Source organism: Pleurodeles waltl, chromosome 2_2 (assembly GCF_031143425.1).
Source record: "Pleurodeles waltl isolate 20211129_DDA chromosome 2_2, aPleWal1.hap1.20221129, whole genome shotgun sequence".
In the NCBI taxonomy this organism is placed as follows: domain Eukaryota; kingdom Metazoa; phylum Chordata; class Amphibia; order Caudata; family Salamandridae; genus Pleurodeles; species Pleurodeles waltl.
Genome location: NC_090439.1, coordinates 300,522,130 through 300,542,919, shown reverse-complemented (window position 1 = coordinate 300,542,919; position 20,790 = coordinate 300,522,130). Strand labels below are relative to the sequence as shown.

Below are 20,790 nucleotides of genomic sequence, written 5' to 3'. Positions count from 1 at the left end.
AACATAGGTTTCTCCAACGTGGTGATCGGATCTGATGTACACTCAAAGCAAGGATTTATTTGTTATAAAGGAAGATATCAGAAAACTGGGGTACATCTTTGTCAAAAGCTTATTTAAATGTTGGGTATGAATTTAAATTGTACCAATACGGTCAAGCAAATGATTTAATTTGTGTTATATTTATTTATTTACTTGACAATTTTCTAAAGCATGGATCAGACCATAAGGAGTGTCAGAGCGCTTTACTTAAAGAGGTCAATATGCAATGCAAATACAATGGGCCTAATTAAGACCTTGGCGGTTAGGATACTCCATCACAAGTGTGATGGATATCCTGTCTTCTGTATTACAAGTTCCATTATATCCTATGGAACTTGTAAAAGAGCGGGCGGGATATCCTTCACATTTATGAAGGAGTATCCTGTTGCCAAGGTTGTAATAAGGCCCAATGGGTTAACTTAGGAGGGTCTGTAGATAACAAGACATAATGTGATAAGAATACAGTAATAATCAGCATGAAGATTCCCCCATGTAAAGGAGCATATAAAATGTATACCATAATAGAGGAGAAGTGTAACGTGCACAGAAGTCTCAGGATTTTGAGCAAAAAAGAGGAGCAAGACTCTTGAAGTAACCATTGGAAACTGTAGATATTAGAGGATGAGTAAATCAAATAGTGGGTTTTTAAGGTATAGTTTTAAGTGTTTCGAAATTGATTAAACAATTCAAAGTTTTACACCCATACCACGCGTGAACAGTGTTTTATTTCCTTGACTAAAGTCAGTAGCTAATGCATTACTGATGTCTCCCCCTTCCAACCATTACAGTTTGTATTATAGGTATTTTGTTGACAAAGTAGAGGCGCAAGGGTTTTAAGTAGGTTTTATAATAGGTAAACATATTTACCTCACCTACATAGGCTATTTTAATAATCAACAAGTGAACAGGTCAATATTGCTTCAACAAAGTTAAGAGTCTAAAATACCAATTTCATGCTTTACCACCCAGGGTCATACATTAACAAGAGCATTGGCAAAACCAACAGGACTGGCATTGGCTGCCAACCATTTGGCTGTTTCAATACTTGTTTTGTTTTGTCATGGTTCTTGTAAAACCGTAGTTCTGGGGGAGCTGCCAAGCCTTCACCAATTAAAAGACAACACAATACTTTTGTCTCAAAAAGCGCACATTGTCATAGTAATCCCTGACACTGAAAGGACCTAATTTGTGTATGCATGTGCTCCTTGTCAAAGAGCAGAATGTCATGTCTTACAATCAAGTTAGCCAATGGATAGGGGCACTGCCCCACTGCCCCATGCTGTATACTGGAGAGGGAAGAAAACAAATGTGAATGGCACAACAGACTAGTGGATGAAGAGGGCTGGCCCAAAGCTTTTCTGAGTATTTTATATGTGTATATCAAAAGGGCTTGGACCAACACTGGAGAACCTTTCAGGTATTGCTCACCACAGCATAAGAAAAGATGTGAGCGGACATTAATATACAGTGATGTCATATAAGTGCTGCATAGTTTCTGACAAATGTCAAAGGACATTTTGTTCTGCATTCACATCACAGTACTATTTCATCTGTCTGTGCACTCGCACATTACTACAACAACTTTCTAAATCAGACCCATAATTTCCAAAGAGAGTAATAAACCATATCAATCAGCTACAAATCCAATGCAGTAGCATGTGTGTGACCTCTGAAATCAAAACATTTACAGATCTTGTATCATAAGACATACCTCTCGGAAGGATCCTGGTAGGCGGCAGAATTTGTAGGTGGCATAAATGGGTACCATTGCCATGGAGGAGATGGCAATAATCCAGCCTACGACGTTTGCCCATTCCGGAAAAATATAACTTCCATAATTCGGTGGATTAAATGTAACAATGCTGACCACCACTACAAACTAGAAACAAATTGAAGAAGTAATAGATTAGGTCATTCTATTTAACCAGATTTATTGGACTGTCCACACATATACAAATTTCATTCATGACAAATAATTAAGGCTTCTCGCCACTGATGTTTTAACCCTCTCCATACTCAGAAGAGCTAATGCTGTAAATTCCCTATTGTGGGTGACATATTCATGGAGCAAATAGATTATCGTATCTGGTCAGGTAGCCTTAGGGATTATGTGATCTTCATCCATCCATAACTATCCCAATTTATGGTCATCCATTTATACCATGTAAACTCAACACACTTTTTTATCCTTTATAGTACTGGCATTACAGGCCTATCTAGAGGAATTTCTCAATGCAGGAGATCATGGTGCCACTTCCTGTCAGACACACATCAAAACAATACATTTTTCTGATCGTGTATTTTTAGTTTCTGCGTAAGTCATGTAGAACATGAAGGTCCTGATTCCAATGGGAATGGTAAACTCAAGTCTTGCACAAACCCGTTTGCGTAGGTATCAGAATTCTAAGATACATTGTCCTTACCATGCACCAACCTTCTCTCTCCCCACAGTTTTACCTAGTGAATTGCAGCTGATTAAACTTGAGGAAAAAGTGAAGGTGCCTAAAGTAGGACGTTGAGGCACTAAATGATCACATCTAGGTGATTCTTCTGTCCTCCAATTGCTCAGACAGTAGGAGATTAATCCCCTGCATGCACAATTGAGTAGCTTAATTGTATGTATTGGGCTTTGCTGTTGGCTGAGGTCGTAAAAGGTTCCATAACTGATTCTTATGCTGGGGTGAAAGGTGTCTGGCTAAGTGGAGTGTTGCAAAGAATTAAACCTGTGGAGCTGCTGTGAAGCTGCCTAATGTTGGAAGGTGTGGCTATGTTTGTCTGTATGGAGGTGAGTGCACCTACCAAGGCCCAGCCAGTGGGACAGTGTGGATACACACACACAATACAGCAGAATCTGCTGTGGTTGCCCTAACCTCCACTGAGCCTGAGGTCTTTGGAGGTGCTGTAATTGTTTTTTTCACCTGTGGAAGAAAATGTTTGAAATGATGATATGTGGTGCCATGGTGAAACCACAGCTGGACTCCACAGATGTTCATGGTGTGTGATTGTGCACATAAAAGGATTGCCAAGGAGTGTAGCTTGCAGAGCTTGTTGCACTGTTGTGAGCCTCATGACACGAACATCGATGGTGAACCTGTTTTTTGCAGAACCACGGTATTAGAGACGAATGACAAGATGGTGGAGTAAAAAATATTGAAAGATGAAATTTTCAAACTCAAGTCCTCTGCACACAAACGAGCCCTGTGGGATCTGTCATTAGATGTGCTTTAAGAAACAGATCAGAGGAAGGAAGACGGAATATCCCTATAGAGAATAAAAGCTATGCATACAGATTTGTCATAAAGGTCCAACATCGAAGCTGCAGTTAAGGCAGTAGAGAGTGAAGTGGGGTGGGGGAGAGGCTGTCAACTCGTGATGTTCGGATTGAAGAGAATCTGACTGAGGCACCATCTGAAGTGTTTACTTTGGAACAGAAGGGGCAGGAAGTGAAATAGGCACTGGATAGACTGAATGCGTTCAGAAAACTGTCATTGATAGTGTTATAAAGTTTGATCAAAGTAGACAATTTGAAAAGGAATTCCCATATGCAAACACTGGGTGCTCCATACTTACTACTAGTCACTGATGGAGGTTAGAAACAGAACTTTGAGTGATGTACTCACTCTCCAGAGGAAGATCACTCTTCCAGTGGAGGCTATTCCTTGAAGGTTGTCTCACTTACCATGTGACTTCATTGGTGGTGTGGTTTCATGCTAATAAGTAACATTATTATTATTGTTATTATTATTATTAGTAGTAGTAACAGTTGTAGTAGTACATGTGTTGACAGGGTCTGCGCTTATGCTCTATCATAGGTATAGAGGACGGAAAAACTGAAGTCAAACATCTGCCGCTAGAGTGCATGTTGTTTTGGTCAGAGAAAGCTATGAGTGACATTAATTTCAGTCAAATTTACTCTATTTCCTATAATTCCTTCCCTGGGGACTGGTTGCGAGTAGCGAGAGGTAGCCATCACTAACCTTACGAAGGTGTGTGCAATCACTGTAGACCACTATGAGCACCTATGAGCGAATAGAACTGCACGCACATTACATGAAGAATTTTTCCACCCGAGCAAATATGAAGGAAACGGATCATGAAACCAGCACAAAAAATATACCACATGTATTGCTAATATGAAATGTTTTGTGTTTTAGCTGAGATATCCACAAACATATTTGCTGAATAAAAGGGCTACAAATAAGACAGGTAGCCTTTGGAGAACAGCTTGGTGACTTGGTTCTGCCACTGATTCCTCTCAGTTATGCTTAATATGTTATATTTTTTCTTTTTTTAATGTTGGAGAATGAAGACCTGCAATGAGCAAAGTCTTGATGTCAAGTTTGGAAATCCCAGATCCAAATGTTGGTATAAAGAATATTTTGTTTACGAAAGGATTCCTGGGTGAGGGAAAGCTCCTTCTTGGCAATCTCTTATGTTTTATGAATATTAGAAATGGCCAATATTCTGCTATTTAAGACATTTTAAAAGCAGACAAGAATGAGCCGTACTACGTCTGACAGTTCTGATCAACAGCTTGACAGAATTTGTAGGTCTGGACTAAGAATAATAACATAACTTTTGTTGTCCTACCAGCCTCATGTTTATATAAAAATATATATATAATATACAAATATATATATATATATTTATATGCACACATATATACTGTATATATATTTTTTTCAAAGCACAGAAGCCACTGTCTGCTGGGGCTTCTAACGCGTGAGGGGTGTAGCATCCTGCTCATCCACTGGTCTGTTCAACTGCCATTCACATTTTGAAATCAGACACAGCTTGCAGCATGTGGCATTCGGTCAGCCCATTTTAGCCATTGGCCATCATACACTGTGAATAATAGCCTTTTCCTCACCATATGTGTAAATCTGAAAAAAAATAGAACTGGCAGGATTGGTGGAGCAACACTTTAAGTTTCTGAAGATTGTTTTCATCCTTTATACTTTTATCTATGTGTCTACTTGTCCTGGTGTGTTTAAACTTTTAAACTATGTCTTTATCTTACAGTAATACATGGCAAATGGTAACTTCTTTTTGCACCATTTAAATTATTTTTCCATGACATGCATTAAAATGTTTTTAAAATGTTTCTAGGCCAGGTTCACGTACTTGTCCGGAAGCACTTGAAAAGATCTATTAAAGTTATATGTGATGGTTATTTATTAATTGGAATGTTTATTGCAGGTATAAACGTGTTTTTTTTTGTTTTTCTATTAATTTGTAAGGCATGTGCTTATAATTTAAAGTAAAAACCAAGTTAACCATCAGTTTGCCAAGATCTGACCTACTTCTTTTGCCAGTGCTTGTTGTAAAGCGAAGAACAGAGATGACTGTAGACATGTAGTTGATCAATTGCCTCATCACAGGAATGTCCAGAATTGAGCAGCCCATATTTCATTTCACAACAAATCCCCACACCTCTCTCTCTCTCTGTTTATTGTCTATTTATTCCAAGGCCAGCTGGCTCATTTGTGTAACTGGAAAGTCTATCTTATATTTCATCCCATAAATATTTTCTGACTTAATTAGCAAGGGAGACTTTGGTTTTAGGATCCTCTACTATTCCAAGAACGGCCTCAACTCACTTTCTAATGGAAAGTTTACATGTATCTTTTTATGGGTGAGTGCAAAGCGCTCCGTCCCATTCTGTAATCTCTCTTTGGACTTCCAACCATGCCCATGTCACGTCAGTCACTTACATTGGTTTGAGGGCCTGCCTTTTAAAATCCGCTTGTTTTCATTTGTGAAAGGCATGCATACCTCATGCATTTTCCAGTGTTTAGCCCATCTGCACAGCACTGGTAAACTACTAAAAACATACGAGGCTGGATGTTTTCAGCATGGTGTCCGGACTACTTCATCTGTTTATTTTCCACGCAACGCGAGTGCGATGCATTTTACATAGTGCAATCGTGCTGCGTTTTTTTAACTTTACAATGCTAATAGCTCTAACTCGAGCAAATGCGAGACCCGTTGCATTGAAAATGCTTGTTTTATTTTCTGATGAGTTTCCAAAACTTGTTATCAAACTGAAACTACCCTTTTCCACACACTAACGGATCCCTAAGCATGACCAGCATTTGCCTTTTAACTCAAACCTTAGAAGAATGTGTTACCACTTGAAACAGCTAGGAACAGTATAAATTAAATATATGCACCGAAAGTGGTTCTTAATTAATACCAAACTGATTTTCAGTCGTTGGATTACCACCACGTCCGAACTGTAACGCAAAATGATGGGGCCCCATGCAGAGTGTGATGAGAGGCCCCAGAGTCTCCTACAATATTTCACAGACACTGATTGCAACGGCGGCTGACACAAAATGAAAGTGGTGGGGAGGGGGCAGCGTGGGTTAAGCGCACAGGATGGAAAGAAGCACGCAGACCGGTTTAATAATAATAAACAATAATAAACTCACTCCCTCCTTCCCCCTCCCATGGCCCAGCCCCACCCCTCCCTGCATAGGCTGGCTCAGCCAGCAACAGAAAAATAAAAAAATAGTTAAATATCATTTTATATTTCTGCTGCTGGCTCTGAGCCAGCGTGGCGACCCTCCTCCACCATTGCCGCTGATTGATTGGTCTTGGGCTGATGCGGCCCCATTAAAGGATTGGGGACCTCCTGGAGGGTTTGGGGTCCCGCTGCACCACTGGGGCTGAAGGGGTCTTTATTACGTCCCAGCAGTCATTTTTGGGTGCTTTATGAGAGAAAGAGGAAAGAGAGAGCAGTGAAGATAGGAGAGAGAGAAGAGAGTGAGGCAGTTCTAACATTTTTATTGTGTCTATTTTTAGTGCCCACTCAGGCCCTGAATACCCGCTATGTCAACATCTGTAAGTCTTTTTTGAAAAACAAATACTTTTGTTTCTAATAATGCAAATGTATAACTTGTTGGTACTGTTTTCTTATGTTTTTTACCAGCAGAAAACAAGGGCTGACAAATTTCCAGCAAAGCCTCCAGTACAAGCCAGGCCGATGTCCAATCATTTGTTCAATGTCATCACTGAAACGTCCAACTCCTAAAAGAAATAAAATAGAAGCAGGGGTCTGGTTGGCCAAAAACGTAAAAGTACACACACATAACAAAATGAGGGTGATACAAAATTTCTACTACAGTCCATGCATGTTTGTGACATAACAAAACATAAGGGGGCCCCCTGCAAAGTACATGTAGGAACCCCCTTCCAGACTCACTCAGGGGCTCTCTGGCCAGGATACTGTGCTGAAGGGGGCCTCCTGGAGCTCAGGGGCCTGTGCACCATGGGGGATATAGGGGCTTTTGTTTACTCACTGGCATGTTAACAAACGCAAAGTGCCCAAAGCAGTGATAGCGTTAGTGAGTTGTACTCTCTTGTTTCTTTCAGAATCATATAGTATCCCTCACATTTTCATTTTGGAAAGCACAAAATGTTTTCTTCAGAACACATTCAACCAAGATTTGTGTTTTTTAGGCTTAACTTTGTAAAATACTGTATATGGTATACAAGATTGGGGTTCGGCGTTCAGTATGTTGAATTACTTTGTAACTGGTTGAGAGAGAGAAGTATGCAAGAGCCCTTGCTCATGATAGGTTAGCTTTCTCTCGTGCTCTTCTTTTTAGTATGGTTGTGTTTAGGGCACAATTTATATAAGTATGCCCCATATTGCACCTGAAATTAGCATAATCTTGCTATTAGAAGAAAAAGCTAGATTTCTCACCATAAAACCATGCCACACCTATGGCTTCAATGAGCACGCCAAAGAGGATAGATGTGCCAGCAGCAAAGTGGTCGAGCAGAGTGAAGACATAAATCCCACCCTAGAAAAAAAGGACAGAGTTGTTATGAATATCCAGTTGTGAAGGTTTGAGTTTCTCTTTATTGCGTATACTGTACTATTGCATCAATCATCATTGGCAAACATTTGCTTTTCTCTTTATAGCTTTTACTGCTGTGTTGCAAGAACAACCTATCGTGAGCTTTGTTTTTGTCACAATAACATTTACTGCAGTGCTGCATACAAATGCAAGTAACCCTTTAAATTTAGAAGCAATGGAATCATTAAAAGCATGTTAAAACAGTTGTCGCATCATGGTCCTGTTTGGTGCCGGAGCACCCATTTTGGAAGAAATTGCATAATCTGCAGCACATGCACTATTTTACAGAGTTACCATGTTAGTGCATATGTTGTAGACCCCGCAGTTGCTGCACAGAATGATGTTTGTCCCCCTTTTGCTTCTGTGCATAGGTAGAGAATAGGAACAAAATTAGTAGTGGGCTAAAATCACCCTTTTTCTCAAAACATAAAGACAACCAAATTCCCTTCACAGGCGAGCCACAGAAACCGTTTGTGGTTCTTGGGAGGTTCGTTGACTGTGTTCCACCTTGTTTTCATGCATGGTCAGAGGAAGGGAAGCAGTTCCACGAAATTTCATGGATTCATCTGCAATCTTCATCTACGCACTACGGAATTAATTATATAAATATGTTTAGATGAAAAAATCTTATTTCCTCTTCATTTAAGCAGATCATGGGATCAGCCCAAATTCCTCTTAAAAACGTTGTGTGGCAAATGCTCTTACTTTCAAACCCAAAACTCGAAATTATCTTCGATCTATACAGTTACAATAATGTAACTTTTTCTTTTTGTTTGAAAGATGAAAAATCCTCTTTTTAGGATTCTCAAACTAATAGACTCGACTCTTGGTACATTGACAGAAATCCAACGTAGCTGCAATACAATCACAGGAAAAGTAAGTAGAGTTCAAGGACATCCTACTATCTAAACCTTTTAAACTCACAAGACAACATCTAGCATTTTAAAACATCACTATAACAAACACAGTCTTCCAGGGTTTCAAGATCTTCCGAGGGAAATTTTAATGGCCTACGTTGGTTACACAGAAGAGCGAGATCAGGAACGTAGACACAACGACGAACAAGGTGAACAGCTCTCGGTGTCTGTGCAGGAATTTGAACTCGTCAATCATACCAGTGATGACCGATTCCATTCCGCCCATCTAAAATAAAAAGTAATAAAGAATCACAAATACAGACCCCTGATTGAAATACTAAAAACCCAGACACAGTTTTATGATGAGAAGGAAAATACTGTGCTTACCGATAAAAAAAATAAAAAAAGCTGAACATTATAAATGCTTCTGTAGCTTAAAAGCTAAGCATCATATTAGCAAGATTAAATATGATTAAAAAATTCCACAAGATCACAAGCTCCAAGTATGTGGTGCAGATCATATAATACAACCCACATTCAAAAGTAGTGCCACAAAATGATGGCACTCTAACATTGGCATTGACAGCTTTAATCTTTCTGCAACGAGGTTTCTACATAAGTATGTTACAATGGCGAAACATACTCCAGAGTTGGGGCAGAACAGTTTTATCAAATCTACACGTTGTTATGTTCAATTTTTCTTATCTGCTGCTTTAGGTGTGATTTGAATTTGTGTCCAAAAGTATTAGATCAATTTGACAGCAATACCCATTGTACTAGTATGTACAGCATGTCGATTAAGATTTTGTTAGACACAAAATGTCACACTTTGTCTGCTTCATATCACAGTATGAAGAACACTACACTAGGGTGTTTTCTGAGTCAGAAAAGCACTTGTTACTGCTTCGGAGAACACATTAGGACTGTGCATAAATTAAAATCAGTAAGTTTAAGGAGCAGTACATTTCCTGTTATTTATGGGGAAAACATTGTCAGTTTCCATAACGTGCGTCCCAATGGTGATCTCTTCAAAGAACGTAGACCTGTTTTTTGCCAGACTAACTCTACACCTGTTAGGCCTTTTTGGCAACCAAATGTGACTCATCGCTTTTTAATTCCCTTATGGTAGTGCCTATCATTTGGCACTCTATGAGTTTGAAGGTACTACGGCATACTCTTCAGAACTGTTTCTTCCTATAGCATGCATCACAAATGGCCCAATCTGTATATGCACAAAATGAAAGCCTCATACGCCATGATCCACCCTGAAGGCAACTTCTGTGAAGTTTTTAAGTCAACATGGATTCTGAAGATCTCAGCTGCTTTTCCAAATATATTTAAAAGTACGCTCCTTTTTGACACAAACCATAGACAATCTATTGCAAGATATCTAATAAAAGGGAGTGCTGCACAATGAATAATGCTTTTTAGTGCTGCAAAATGCAATCCATTAATTAAAGGCCGATGCTAACAATGACACCCACCAATGCCAAAGTATTTTCTCTATGTCCATGCAGGCCTTCTTAGGTATGAGCCTCTTCTGTATCTTTAGGGATCTAGTTGGCACACTTTCTTTTAAACCCAAGAAGTCCATTGTTGCCTGTTCCTGGTGTACACCAATGGTAATCTTTCCTAGCTGCCAATTTAATATAGAATATACTTGGACGAGCAGCACTGTTTAGGCAACTACTGGAAGAAGTGAAGACTGGCATTGCTTTTACACACTTACTCCAATCTCTTTAGGGGAATGTTCCTATGTGTGTTGGGAATGTCTGGAAACACATAAAATTATACTTTTTAATTTATGGATTGAATATTGTAAGACACCCCTCACACTATTCAAGATGATGGTGCTTTAGCTATACCTCAAACAATCACATTAATACAATGATATAGGGAACAACAGATTGTATCTAATAATGAATTGCATGGGAGAAGTGAAATTGAAGAGCATGAAGGCATCATACCTGTAAACAAAGTAGGAACTTGTGTGGTTTGTAGATTACTTCGAGGATGTGAGTTCAGGGAGGGGCAGAAAAGATAAGTCTTGAAAACAATTAAAGTGGGTTGGGTACTGATACTGAGGCCCTCATCATGACCTTGGCTGTCCCCAAAGCAGTGGTCCGACTGCGACATTACAACCGTGGAATTTCCGCCACGGTCAGACCACTGGCACTGCCACTTTTTGGCCACGTGGCGGTGCCGGCAGTCCCAATCTGCCAGGGCAGTGCTGCCCTGGGGATTACAACTCCTCTCTCTACCAGCGTTTACATGGCGGTTTCACTGTCATGAAAAGGCTGGCAGAGATGGGGTGGCAGGGGTCCTCCTGGCTAGCCCTGTCACGCAAATCACTGTCAGCTTTGCAGGCAGTGATTTGCGTGACAGGTGCTGGTGCACCCGACACTCAACACTATTGCCACCAGCTCTTTTGTGAGCTGGCGTCAATGTTGTTGTGCATTTCCCGCTGGGCCAGTGGGGCGAACTGTGTTTTCGCCGGCTGACCCAGCAGGAAACTCATAGTAGGGCGTGCAGTAAGGAGACCGCACTGGCGGTCTCTTCACTGCGTGAGTTTGGCGAGCGGGCGGGCAGCCTTTTCCGCCTGCCAAACTCGTAATTAGGGCCTGAGTGGTAGTAAGTAGTCACTTTATTGTGAAGGATTATGTCTGAGTGAGAGATGTTTTCAATCTACATCCCAATCTGTAGAAAGTTACACTTTCTGGGACCTCACTGTTTGTCTAAGATGGGAAGCAGTTCAGATAAGTAGCACTGTTTGAGGGACATCATTGTAAGCAATGCAGTACAGTTTAAACCTAATCCTTGCATTTAATGGAAGTGCCAGAGAAAAGCTGTCCACCATCTTCCTAATGATCTCCTCCATGGCTCCCCATCAAGAAACCCATAATATTACCCATAACCTCCCACCCACAACTGTGGAAAATCTGTCACACTTTCAGATTGTCTCTAGTGGTAAGCAGGAAATTAATTCAGAAGTGCCTGCAAAGCAGAATTTTATGATCCAACAAGTGCACATTTTGTTTAACAATTTCCTCTTTTTCCTCACTTGCTCAAACATTATGCAAACTAACATGTAGCAAACGATGCCATTTGTCCCAAAATATGTAAAATATTTTTAAGAAGATAAATGTGTGTTCCAAAACTCAGGCTGACATTGCATTACCTCAAAATGTAGGACATCTGTGGTGAATATAGCAGAATAGGGAACAAAGCATGCTAATTTCACAGAACATCCAAGACCTAATAAGGGAGGACACAGGTGCGAAAAATAGCTTTACTTACAGCACTGTCAATTCCCAATGTCAGAAGCATGATGAAGAATATGACGGCCCAAACTGAGGACAGAGGGAGAGTTGCTATTGCTTCAGGATAAATAATAAATATCAATCCCGGACCTAAATAAGAAAGTTTAATTATTTTAATTATGAGTGTAATATGATAAACATTTCACCTGACAATCAAATATCACATATTGACAAATGGGAAATATTGTACAGATCTGTCCTCTATTTGAAATGCGAGTAAGTTACAAAAGCCTTTTCTTTAAATATGTGTGGTCACTTTTGCCACCCGAAAAATAGAATCTGGCATATAAACCAAAATAATGGCATAAAGTTCACACTTCTAATGGTAGGGTGATTCTTTGGACACTGAAATCTGGTGCAAATTGTGCACTGAGAACTTTGAGGTGTGCAGCATTTGAAAATTAATGAGGGCAAAATATGGTCGGATTTGCCCAGGAGTGGACAATACATCAACTATTTGTCATGAAAATAATCCTACGATAGTTACCTCCCACCCCACATAGATGGAAAAATATGTTTATGATCTTCTTCCACATATTCACTGATAGCTAAATGGATATTTATCATTTACATTTCTGTGCAATCTTAGGAAAAAATGTATTTTTTCTACACAAAAGAAAGCTGATATGAACCAATTGCTATTATATTTGTGGTTTCCATTAAGTTAAAAACTATATTCTCTGTTGCAATTAACTTTATAGGATCATTGGGAAATAAAACAATGTAGGGCATAATTATAGGACCAGAGAACCCTAGCCTTGCATTCTCTTATATCGTGTTCAATATCTGACCAAGTTTTCCAGTGATTATTTATGGTAAAAAGTGATAATTTATAAAAATGCAGTAGTGCCATCTAGTTGCCTCAGCCTTTGAGAAAAAATCCTATCTGTCATCCATAGGCTTTGAGCCATGTAGCATTGTTAGTTTTAGGGATATAAAATGGTTAAAATTGTATTTTCTTTTTAAAAACTACTGCAAAGACTTACAGCATACTTTTTTTGTGGGGGATTTAACTAATTTTAAAAAATCCCCAACACAACACGTTTTAGGCATTCGGATAAGTAAACTATTATAGAAAACAATTAGCTTGATTACAGATTCTTAAATCCAGAGTAAAAGTGTGCAAGAGCGCATAGTAGTACATTCTCAAAATGGAACAGTAAGAACACCTGCCCAAGAAGGTATAAACACAGTTTTAAGTGGTGCTATAGGTGGCATATTTCCCCCAGAATTATATCTTGTCACCCAGGGCTGAGAGTCGGATGAATCCAGGATTCTCTGGTGCCTTAATTAACACTTGGTCCTTACCAAAACATGCTGATAACATCTGTGAGTTCTTATGTGAGGACACTGCGGATGTACTATTTGTAACTGAAACCTGGCTCTGAATCTTCCTGCCCTGCAATCTTCTCAGCAATTCCTAGTGGCTATAAAATATGTAACAAGGGCCGTCCGTATAGCAGAGGAGGTGTGGTTGTCATGACCTTTAGAGATAAGTTTAACTGTTCACCAATTCCAAATAGTGGGTTTGGAAAATGTGAAGGCACTTGGTGTTTGCCTCACCCTCTCACTTCATCAGTCCTTCGCTGGGGCCTTCATCTATAGAACCCCAGGACCAGCAGGCCTCTTCCTCATTTCCTTGTGTAACACTTTGACACATTTGGTCTGGGGGTCACTCATTTTATTCTTCTGTGAGATTTTAATCTATCTCCATATGGATAATACAGAGGAGAAGTAGGTAGTCTCCCTACATGAGAGTATATATTCCTTGACCCCCTTCCCAATTTGTGTTGAATTACATGCATCAAGCTGGTCACCTGTTAGATCATGTTTTTTCTAATGTAACACAGTTGCGGCTCGAGCGAAGCAGAAGGGGCGGGGCTGCACATTGGGAGGATCAAATTAAATTAAAAATAATAAAACAATTTATAAAAACACTTACCTTACTGCAGCTACTCCACTCCCCCGTCTCCTCATTGCAACCTGCCCTACGCCAATCCTGGCGCTGCTTAGAGCAGCGTTAAGATTGGCTGGGAGCACTCAGCCAGGGCGCTCCCAGGCAGACAGGGAGCCTGTGCAGGCTTTCTCCAGCCAAGCAACAGAGAGTCCTGTGCGCATGTCTATTTGGCTGCTCAGAGACGGTAGGCCAAACACACATGCACTCTGAGGGGGAGTGCTGTTCACTCCCCTTCATTGCTCTAAGCCCTGTGGCCCCTTTTCCCCCAAAAACAATAATAAACACAGTTTATGATTGTTTTGGGGAAAAGGTTTGCAACTGCCGCTGCTGGCAGGGGGGGGTGATGCTCCTCCACCCTTATGGAGGAGCCGCCCCTGATGTAACACTGGTAGTAGATACCCACATTCCATTAGTCTGGCCCAACCACCATATGATTACATTTAGGTGGCCATTTGTAGGGAGGACTCAACCACAGGGTGGCTCAGTATCCCAAGTGTTGAGAGCTTTTCATAGGATTCAGTCAGAGGCCTTTAGCAGAGCATTGGAGAAGAGAAGACAGTCTCTCTCAGCTGCCGTGGTTACTGATGTTGGCCTTTTGGACAGTTGGATTGGGTTCACTACCCTTGAGCTGGCACCTGAACTGCTGCGGCTCTCACACAGACCTAAGTTTCCTGTCCCTTGTACACAAACTTCCTCAAAGAATTCAAGAGTGTAAGCATCTTGAAAGACTGTGGAGACAATCATATAATCTGACTGCTAAAGCCAGGTATAAAACAGCTGTAAAAATATTATAAAGAGATTAAAATTGCAACAAAATGATATTTTGAGGATAGAATTGCAATTGCTGGCAACAAGTCTAGGGGAGTTTTCAAAAGTTTCAAAATAGTAAAATCCTTTATGTCCCCAGAGCCTAGCCTAGAATGCCAGGAGCCCACACTGGAACAGTGTGAACAACTGGCTCACTATTTCCACACCAAGATAGTTAATATCCAAGCCAGTCTTCACCCTTCCATGCAGCTGGAAGAGACTATGGAGCGGATTTTTTAGCTCAGTCCAATACGTAATCTGACCATGACTCTTGATGGGTTTGATCCCATCTCCTTGGAAGGATCTCTCTTAGCAATCTGCAGCCTTAAATCTGGCTGTCAGTCTGGCCCATGCTTCTGGGCCTGTAGGTCTTAGGGGCTGGTGTCATTAATCCTTTGGTCAATAAACTTCTGAATGTTTCTCTGTCATCAGCTATAGTGCCTTGTGCCTGGAAGTAGACAAACATTTTGCCTTTGCTGAAGCAACCCCAGACGGACCCTGATGAGCCATCTACTTACAGACCAATTTCCCTGCTTCCAGCACTCTTGAAAGTTTTGGAGATGCATGCTAACCACCAGCTTTCCCAGTAATTGTAATTGTAATTGTAATTGTATTTGTGAAGCGCATTCCGGCCGTAGCATCGAAGCGCTAAGCGGAGAGATGTACAAGTGAGTGTGAAGAAAGACAAGTGAGAAGCAGCAAGTTTCTGGGAAAACAGTCATAATTTGAGGGAAAAGGGCAAAGTTTTTAGCTGTTCCCAGAAAGGCATAAAAGTTTCCTCTTTCCTGCTATGGAGCAGACAGTGTTCCAAAGTTTAGCTGCTGCCACCAAAAAGACTCTGTCCCCCCATTTAGACTTCCGGCTGCGGGGGACTGAGATCAGATGACAACGGGAGGATCTAGGTGGCGGCTAGGAATATACCATTTCAGATTGGTGCAAAGGTATTTTGACCCTTCGGAATGGAGCGCTTCATGTGTGAGGCAGAGAGCTTTAAAGACAAGGCCCTTCTTTACCAGTAACTAGTGCAGCTGCTTCCAGCTGCCACTGGCAGAAACCGATCTCGGAAGATCCTATATCAGATGGGCTGCAGTGTTCTGAATCAGTTGCAGTTTGTGAAGAGAACCTTTGTTGATATTCAACATCAAAGCATTGCAATAGTCCAATCTGGAAACGCCTAAAGCAAGGATCACCCAGATTCTGAGATCTTTCTGTAGGAAGGGGGTAGCATTTCTGGAGGGCATTGATTGACCAGTAGCAGGTTTTAATGGTATGATTCACCAGTTGATCAAAAAATAAAGCCTTCTCACATAAGGTCCCTAGGTCTCTTGCCATTGGTATGGGTGCTGGCAGGTCGCCGTAAAATGGTGGCCACCAGCGAGAATTCCATAAAGCGCTGTTGGAGCCGAAAAATAGGATTTCATTTTTTTCTCCATTCATTTTTAGCCAATTATGGCTTATCAATTTATTGATCTCATTCATGCAGTTGTAAAACCTGTCAGCTACCTTCTCCCAGTTCCTATTGACCGGGATAATAAACTGGGTGTCGTCAGCATAGGAGGCAACCTGAAAACCAAAGGAACGGACCAGTTTGGCCTGCGGGGCAGCATACAGGTTGAACAAAGTGGGGCTAAGAGAAGACCCCTGGGGGACCCCACATGGAAGTTGGAACAGGGTGGCTCTGAAATCACCACAGCTCATAATGGTTAATATTTCAAACAGAAAGGACTTCAGGATGTCCAGGGCACTGTCTCTTACCTCAGCTTGGCAAAGGCGCTGCACCATCAATTTCAGGGAGACGGTGTCAAACGCAGCAGGGAGATCTAATAATACTAAAATGGCACTCTCCCCTTAATCCATCAGTCGGTGGATCGAATGAGAGGTGGCAATGAGCACGGATTCTGTACTGTGCACTTTCCAAAACCCATGCTGAGAGGGATCTAATCAGCCACTGTGCTGTAAGAAGCGGGCAAGTTTGATATTGAGGTGTTTTAAAGAATTTTGGCCGGGGTAGGTGATGGGACGAAGATTCTTAAGATCTTTAGGGGCACTTCTCAGTTTCTTTTTAAGTGGGATGACAATTGCCTCTTTCCAGGAGGGGAGAAAGACCCCGGTGTTCAATATCTCCTGGTAGACCAATTCTAGTGCTGCGGACACCAAGTCCGGATCGAGCTTCGATATATTAGGCGGGCAAGGATCATTAGGGGACCCAGACTTAACCCCAGACAACAATTCTTTAATCCTGTTCGCCAACAATGGAAGGAATTTGGTGAGTAGTGGATCGTTGTTAATGACCAAGTTCCCCTTAGGAACATTGGGGTCCAGATCCACAGCGTGCTGAGCAAACTTAGCATGGATCTGTAGGACTTTGTTTTTAAAGAAGGCTGCGACCTTACTGCAAAAAGCTTAGGAATTCTCCAGTTAAGGGGGGAAGGTTGGTGAAGTTAGGGAGTGGACCACTCTAAAGAGTTCCCTAGGTGCATTGTCTGCTTCCTTAATTTTAAGAGTGAAATAGTCTGCTTTGGCATTTTTAAACACCACTTTATAGTCCCCAAGCAGAGACCTGAGCTTGTCTCTTTCCACTGAGTTTTAATCCTGTTTCCATCTGCACTCCTGCTGCCTATATGATCTTTGCAGATCCTAGAGTTTCATGGTATACCAAGGAGAGGTTTCTTTTTTACAGGCCAAGGGTCAAGTTTTCATAAGGGGGGGGGGCAGTAAGTCAATAGCTGCCCTTATCCCCGGATCGTATCTTTCTACTGCAGAGCTAAACCACTCCCTAGCCTGCCTCCAGCCAGCCTTCAAGGCCAGTGCACACTTCTGCTCCCCAATTTTGCCCCATTGTCTGATTAACTTGGGGGGCGGAGGGATGTAAGTGGGGGCCTCCCTGCCAGCCACACTAAAGGATAGCAGATGATGATCGGACCTGTCAAGGACCACATTCTACAGGAAGGTGCAACGGCTATGGCGAAACAAAATACCATCCAGGGTGTGTCCCGCCCAATGGGTGGCTGACGTAACCTTACGGTCCCAATCAAAATTACACATTAAGTCGAGGAAAGCGCATGTAGCATCGTCCGGTTTATCCTCAAGGTGAAAGTTAAAGTCTCCCAAAACAATGCACTTAGAGGTTACAATAAGTGGTTCAATGATGGACAGCCAGTGAAGTAGAAAAGAGTTCTTAGGGCCGGGGGAGCGATAAATCAGAAGGCCCTCGAAGAACACCATATTCTTCAGGCAAACCTTAAAGAAGGCGCCTTCACAAATTTCTGGGCTAACATTGGTGGATTCTAAGACATAATGAAGTTTAATCCTGAAAATTACTGCCAGCCCCCCTCCCCTCTTACAGGTTCTATCAAGACTGGAGAACACATAGGTTGTTGGAGAGGCTGCCGTGAAATCTGGGCCGGAGTCTTCCCTGGCCCATGCTTCCGCGATAAACAAGCAGGTTAGGTCCAAGGATTCAATCATGTCTCCAATTTCAACACTATGTATAATCAGTGAGCGTGCGTTAGTCAAAACGCATTTTAGGGGCTCAAATCGGCATCTCCCATCCCTTAGGCAAAAGAAGTGGGTCCTGCTGGATGGTATAGACAGACCTTTGGGGAACCGGCTGTCCAAACTCGCTGGTGCAATCACCACACCACCAGCCCTCCATCTGATCAGGGCAGGCTCGCTCGACCCTACAGGTCTGCCTAATGGCTAAGTCCATGAGACGCTGTCAGGGGTATTGAAGGCGTGGGAGATCCTGAGTAGTGTGGGCAGAGTCCCTGGCCCCTGGACCCAGTCAGACGCGTGCAGACGGGCTTGCATTAGGTGCGCCCACTGCACGCACCCACTGGGAGCATCCGTGACCTGATCGGTTTAAATACCTATGGCCGCTTCATTCAAAGAGCATACGTCCAGCAGCTAGTCTGCTGACATGGTCCCCTACCTCGAATATGGCCACCTCCTAGGATAGGGAAGGGATCTAACAGGCCCTTGACCCTGAGGCAGAGAAAAGGCAACGCGTGTGCCCAGCAAAAGCGAACAGTAGCAAAATGTAACGTTTTAAAGAAGAGTTTCAGGAGGACACACATTTTTTATGTTTTTCGAGCGTCTTTGTCAAATAAAAGAGAGAGACACAGCAAGACAAGAAAAAAGTAAAAGCAATATAAACGTTTAAAAAGACACAATATAAAGCTTAAAAAGTAAAAGCAATATAAAAGTTTTAAAAAACAGAATATAAAGCTTAAAAAGTCACTAAAACCCCACTTCCACGATAATACACACTCCGACGGTCGCTTCATTCAAAGAGCACACGTGCAGCAGCTAGTCTGCTGACCTGCTTCCTACCCCTAGTATGGCTGCCCCCAAAAAGAAGGGAGGGCTCTAATAGGCCCTTGACCCTGAGGTAGAGAAAATGTTCATTAGGGTTTTTATTGCTAGTGCTTGGGATCAAGGTAGAGTTCCACCATTCATCCTCCAGCCCTCTAACCAGTCCCATACCTCAGTTTGATTCATAAAATACCAAGTCTTTCCCTCTGTGACCACTCTCAGTTTTGTCAGTAAGATATTGGAGTACTTAGGTTCTCTGTCTCCCAAAGCCTTTTTTACCTCCAAGAAACTGTCTCATTATCTGAACATTGAGCGTAAAATCTGTGAACAAGGTAATTTTAGTGTTTTCATAGTGAAGCAGTGGGGCACTCCGGGCTCTTTGCAGTATGACATCACAGTCCCCATAGTTGAAAATGTGGGTTATGATTGGATGTGGCAATGCTTCTGGTTTACGTCGGTGTACCCAGGACCTGATAGGCATGCTCCACTGAAAAAAAGTTGGACAGTCCCCTGGTCTGCAGCATTTTGAGTATTAGGTCATCAATGAAGAGGTCAACTGCATGCCCATCTGCTCTTTTATGGAACATCATGATTTGGACATTATTCTGCTGTAAGCAGCCCTCATAGTCTTCAAGTCCGGCTTCTAAGGCTCGTCTAGAAGCATGCAGTTCGTTGACCTGAGTTTGCAGGATCTCCGTGTTGGTTTTGAGAGTCTTCCGAGTTTCCATTTTGTGGAGGTCCACTCTCACCAGGGAAACTTCAATCGAAACTGAGTCAATTCTGGTTTCCAGGGAGGTCTGCACCCCTTGAATCGCTGTCATGATATCCTGGAGAGTGAGAGTTTCATATTAAGGAATCTGAAGCCAATATATTTCCACTGCTTAAAGGTCAGGAGTTAATTTTCTTTCATAGTTTTGTATAGATTGTTTTTATTTGTTCAAATAAATATGAAGTGAATTTAATGCAATCCCACCCTTTACTATTTTAACGTGTAATACATTTCCTCTAATTGTTTATAGTAGCACAATTAATAGTTTCTCAATCAGCATAGTGAAGAGTTCAATAAATCGATTCTCTTCATGTTTGTAGTGTTTGTGTACTTTCTTTTCTGTGACTGTTTAAACTTTAATAGACTTTCGTCACACCAATAAAGAGGAAGGACTAGGACAGTACCTTCCTTATATACAATTTGAGAGCCTTTGTGTCAGTCTGGCTTCTGCCCCAGTTTCAGTGTGAAGGCGGTGCTAGTGGAAGTGGTAGACTACATCAGGGCTACCCTGGATGTCGGGGGAAGGGCTGTGCTGATTCTGCTAGATTTGTCAGCAGCCTGCAACACGGTACCCCACACCACTCTCTTGGCCCATCCTCAGGCCACTGGAATTAAGGGCTGGCACTGAACTGGATAGATTTGTTCCTAGAGGGGAGAGGTCAAGAGGTCTGGTGCCTCCTTTTTTGTCTGGGTCTTGTGAGCTGCAAGTGGGAGTGCCACAGGGCTTGGCTCTGAGCCCGACGACTCTAGTTAATATTTATCTCATGCAGAGGCCCTGTGATCAAAGAAAATCTCCTATGCTGATGATATACCCAGCTATTATTCTCTTGGGGCAGGGGCGAAATAATAGGAACTTGTT

General features: G+C 41.9%; 1 protein-coding gene across 1 annotated transcript in view; it reads right to left on the bottom strand.

The window, feature by feature from the left end:
• Nucleotides 1-20,790, bottom strand: part of SLC6A3 (solute carrier family 6 member 3) — a 532,713-nt gene that overhangs the window by 34,586 nt on the left and 477,337 nt on the right. Inside the window, exons 9-13 of the mRNA XM_069219760.1 lie at nt 12,062-12,174; nt 8,922-9,050; nt 7,751-7,850; nt 6,971-7,071; nt 1,751-1,918 (exon numbers count right to left, since the gene is read on the bottom strand). Coding sequence (XP_069075861.1) covers nt 1,751-1,918; nt 6,971-7,071; nt 7,751-7,850; nt 8,922-9,050; nt 12,062-12,174 — 611 coding nt within the window. The remainder of the gene's footprint in view (nt 1-1,750; nt 1,919-6,970; nt 7,072-7,750; nt 7,851-8,921; nt 9,051-12,061; nt 12,175-20,790) is intronic.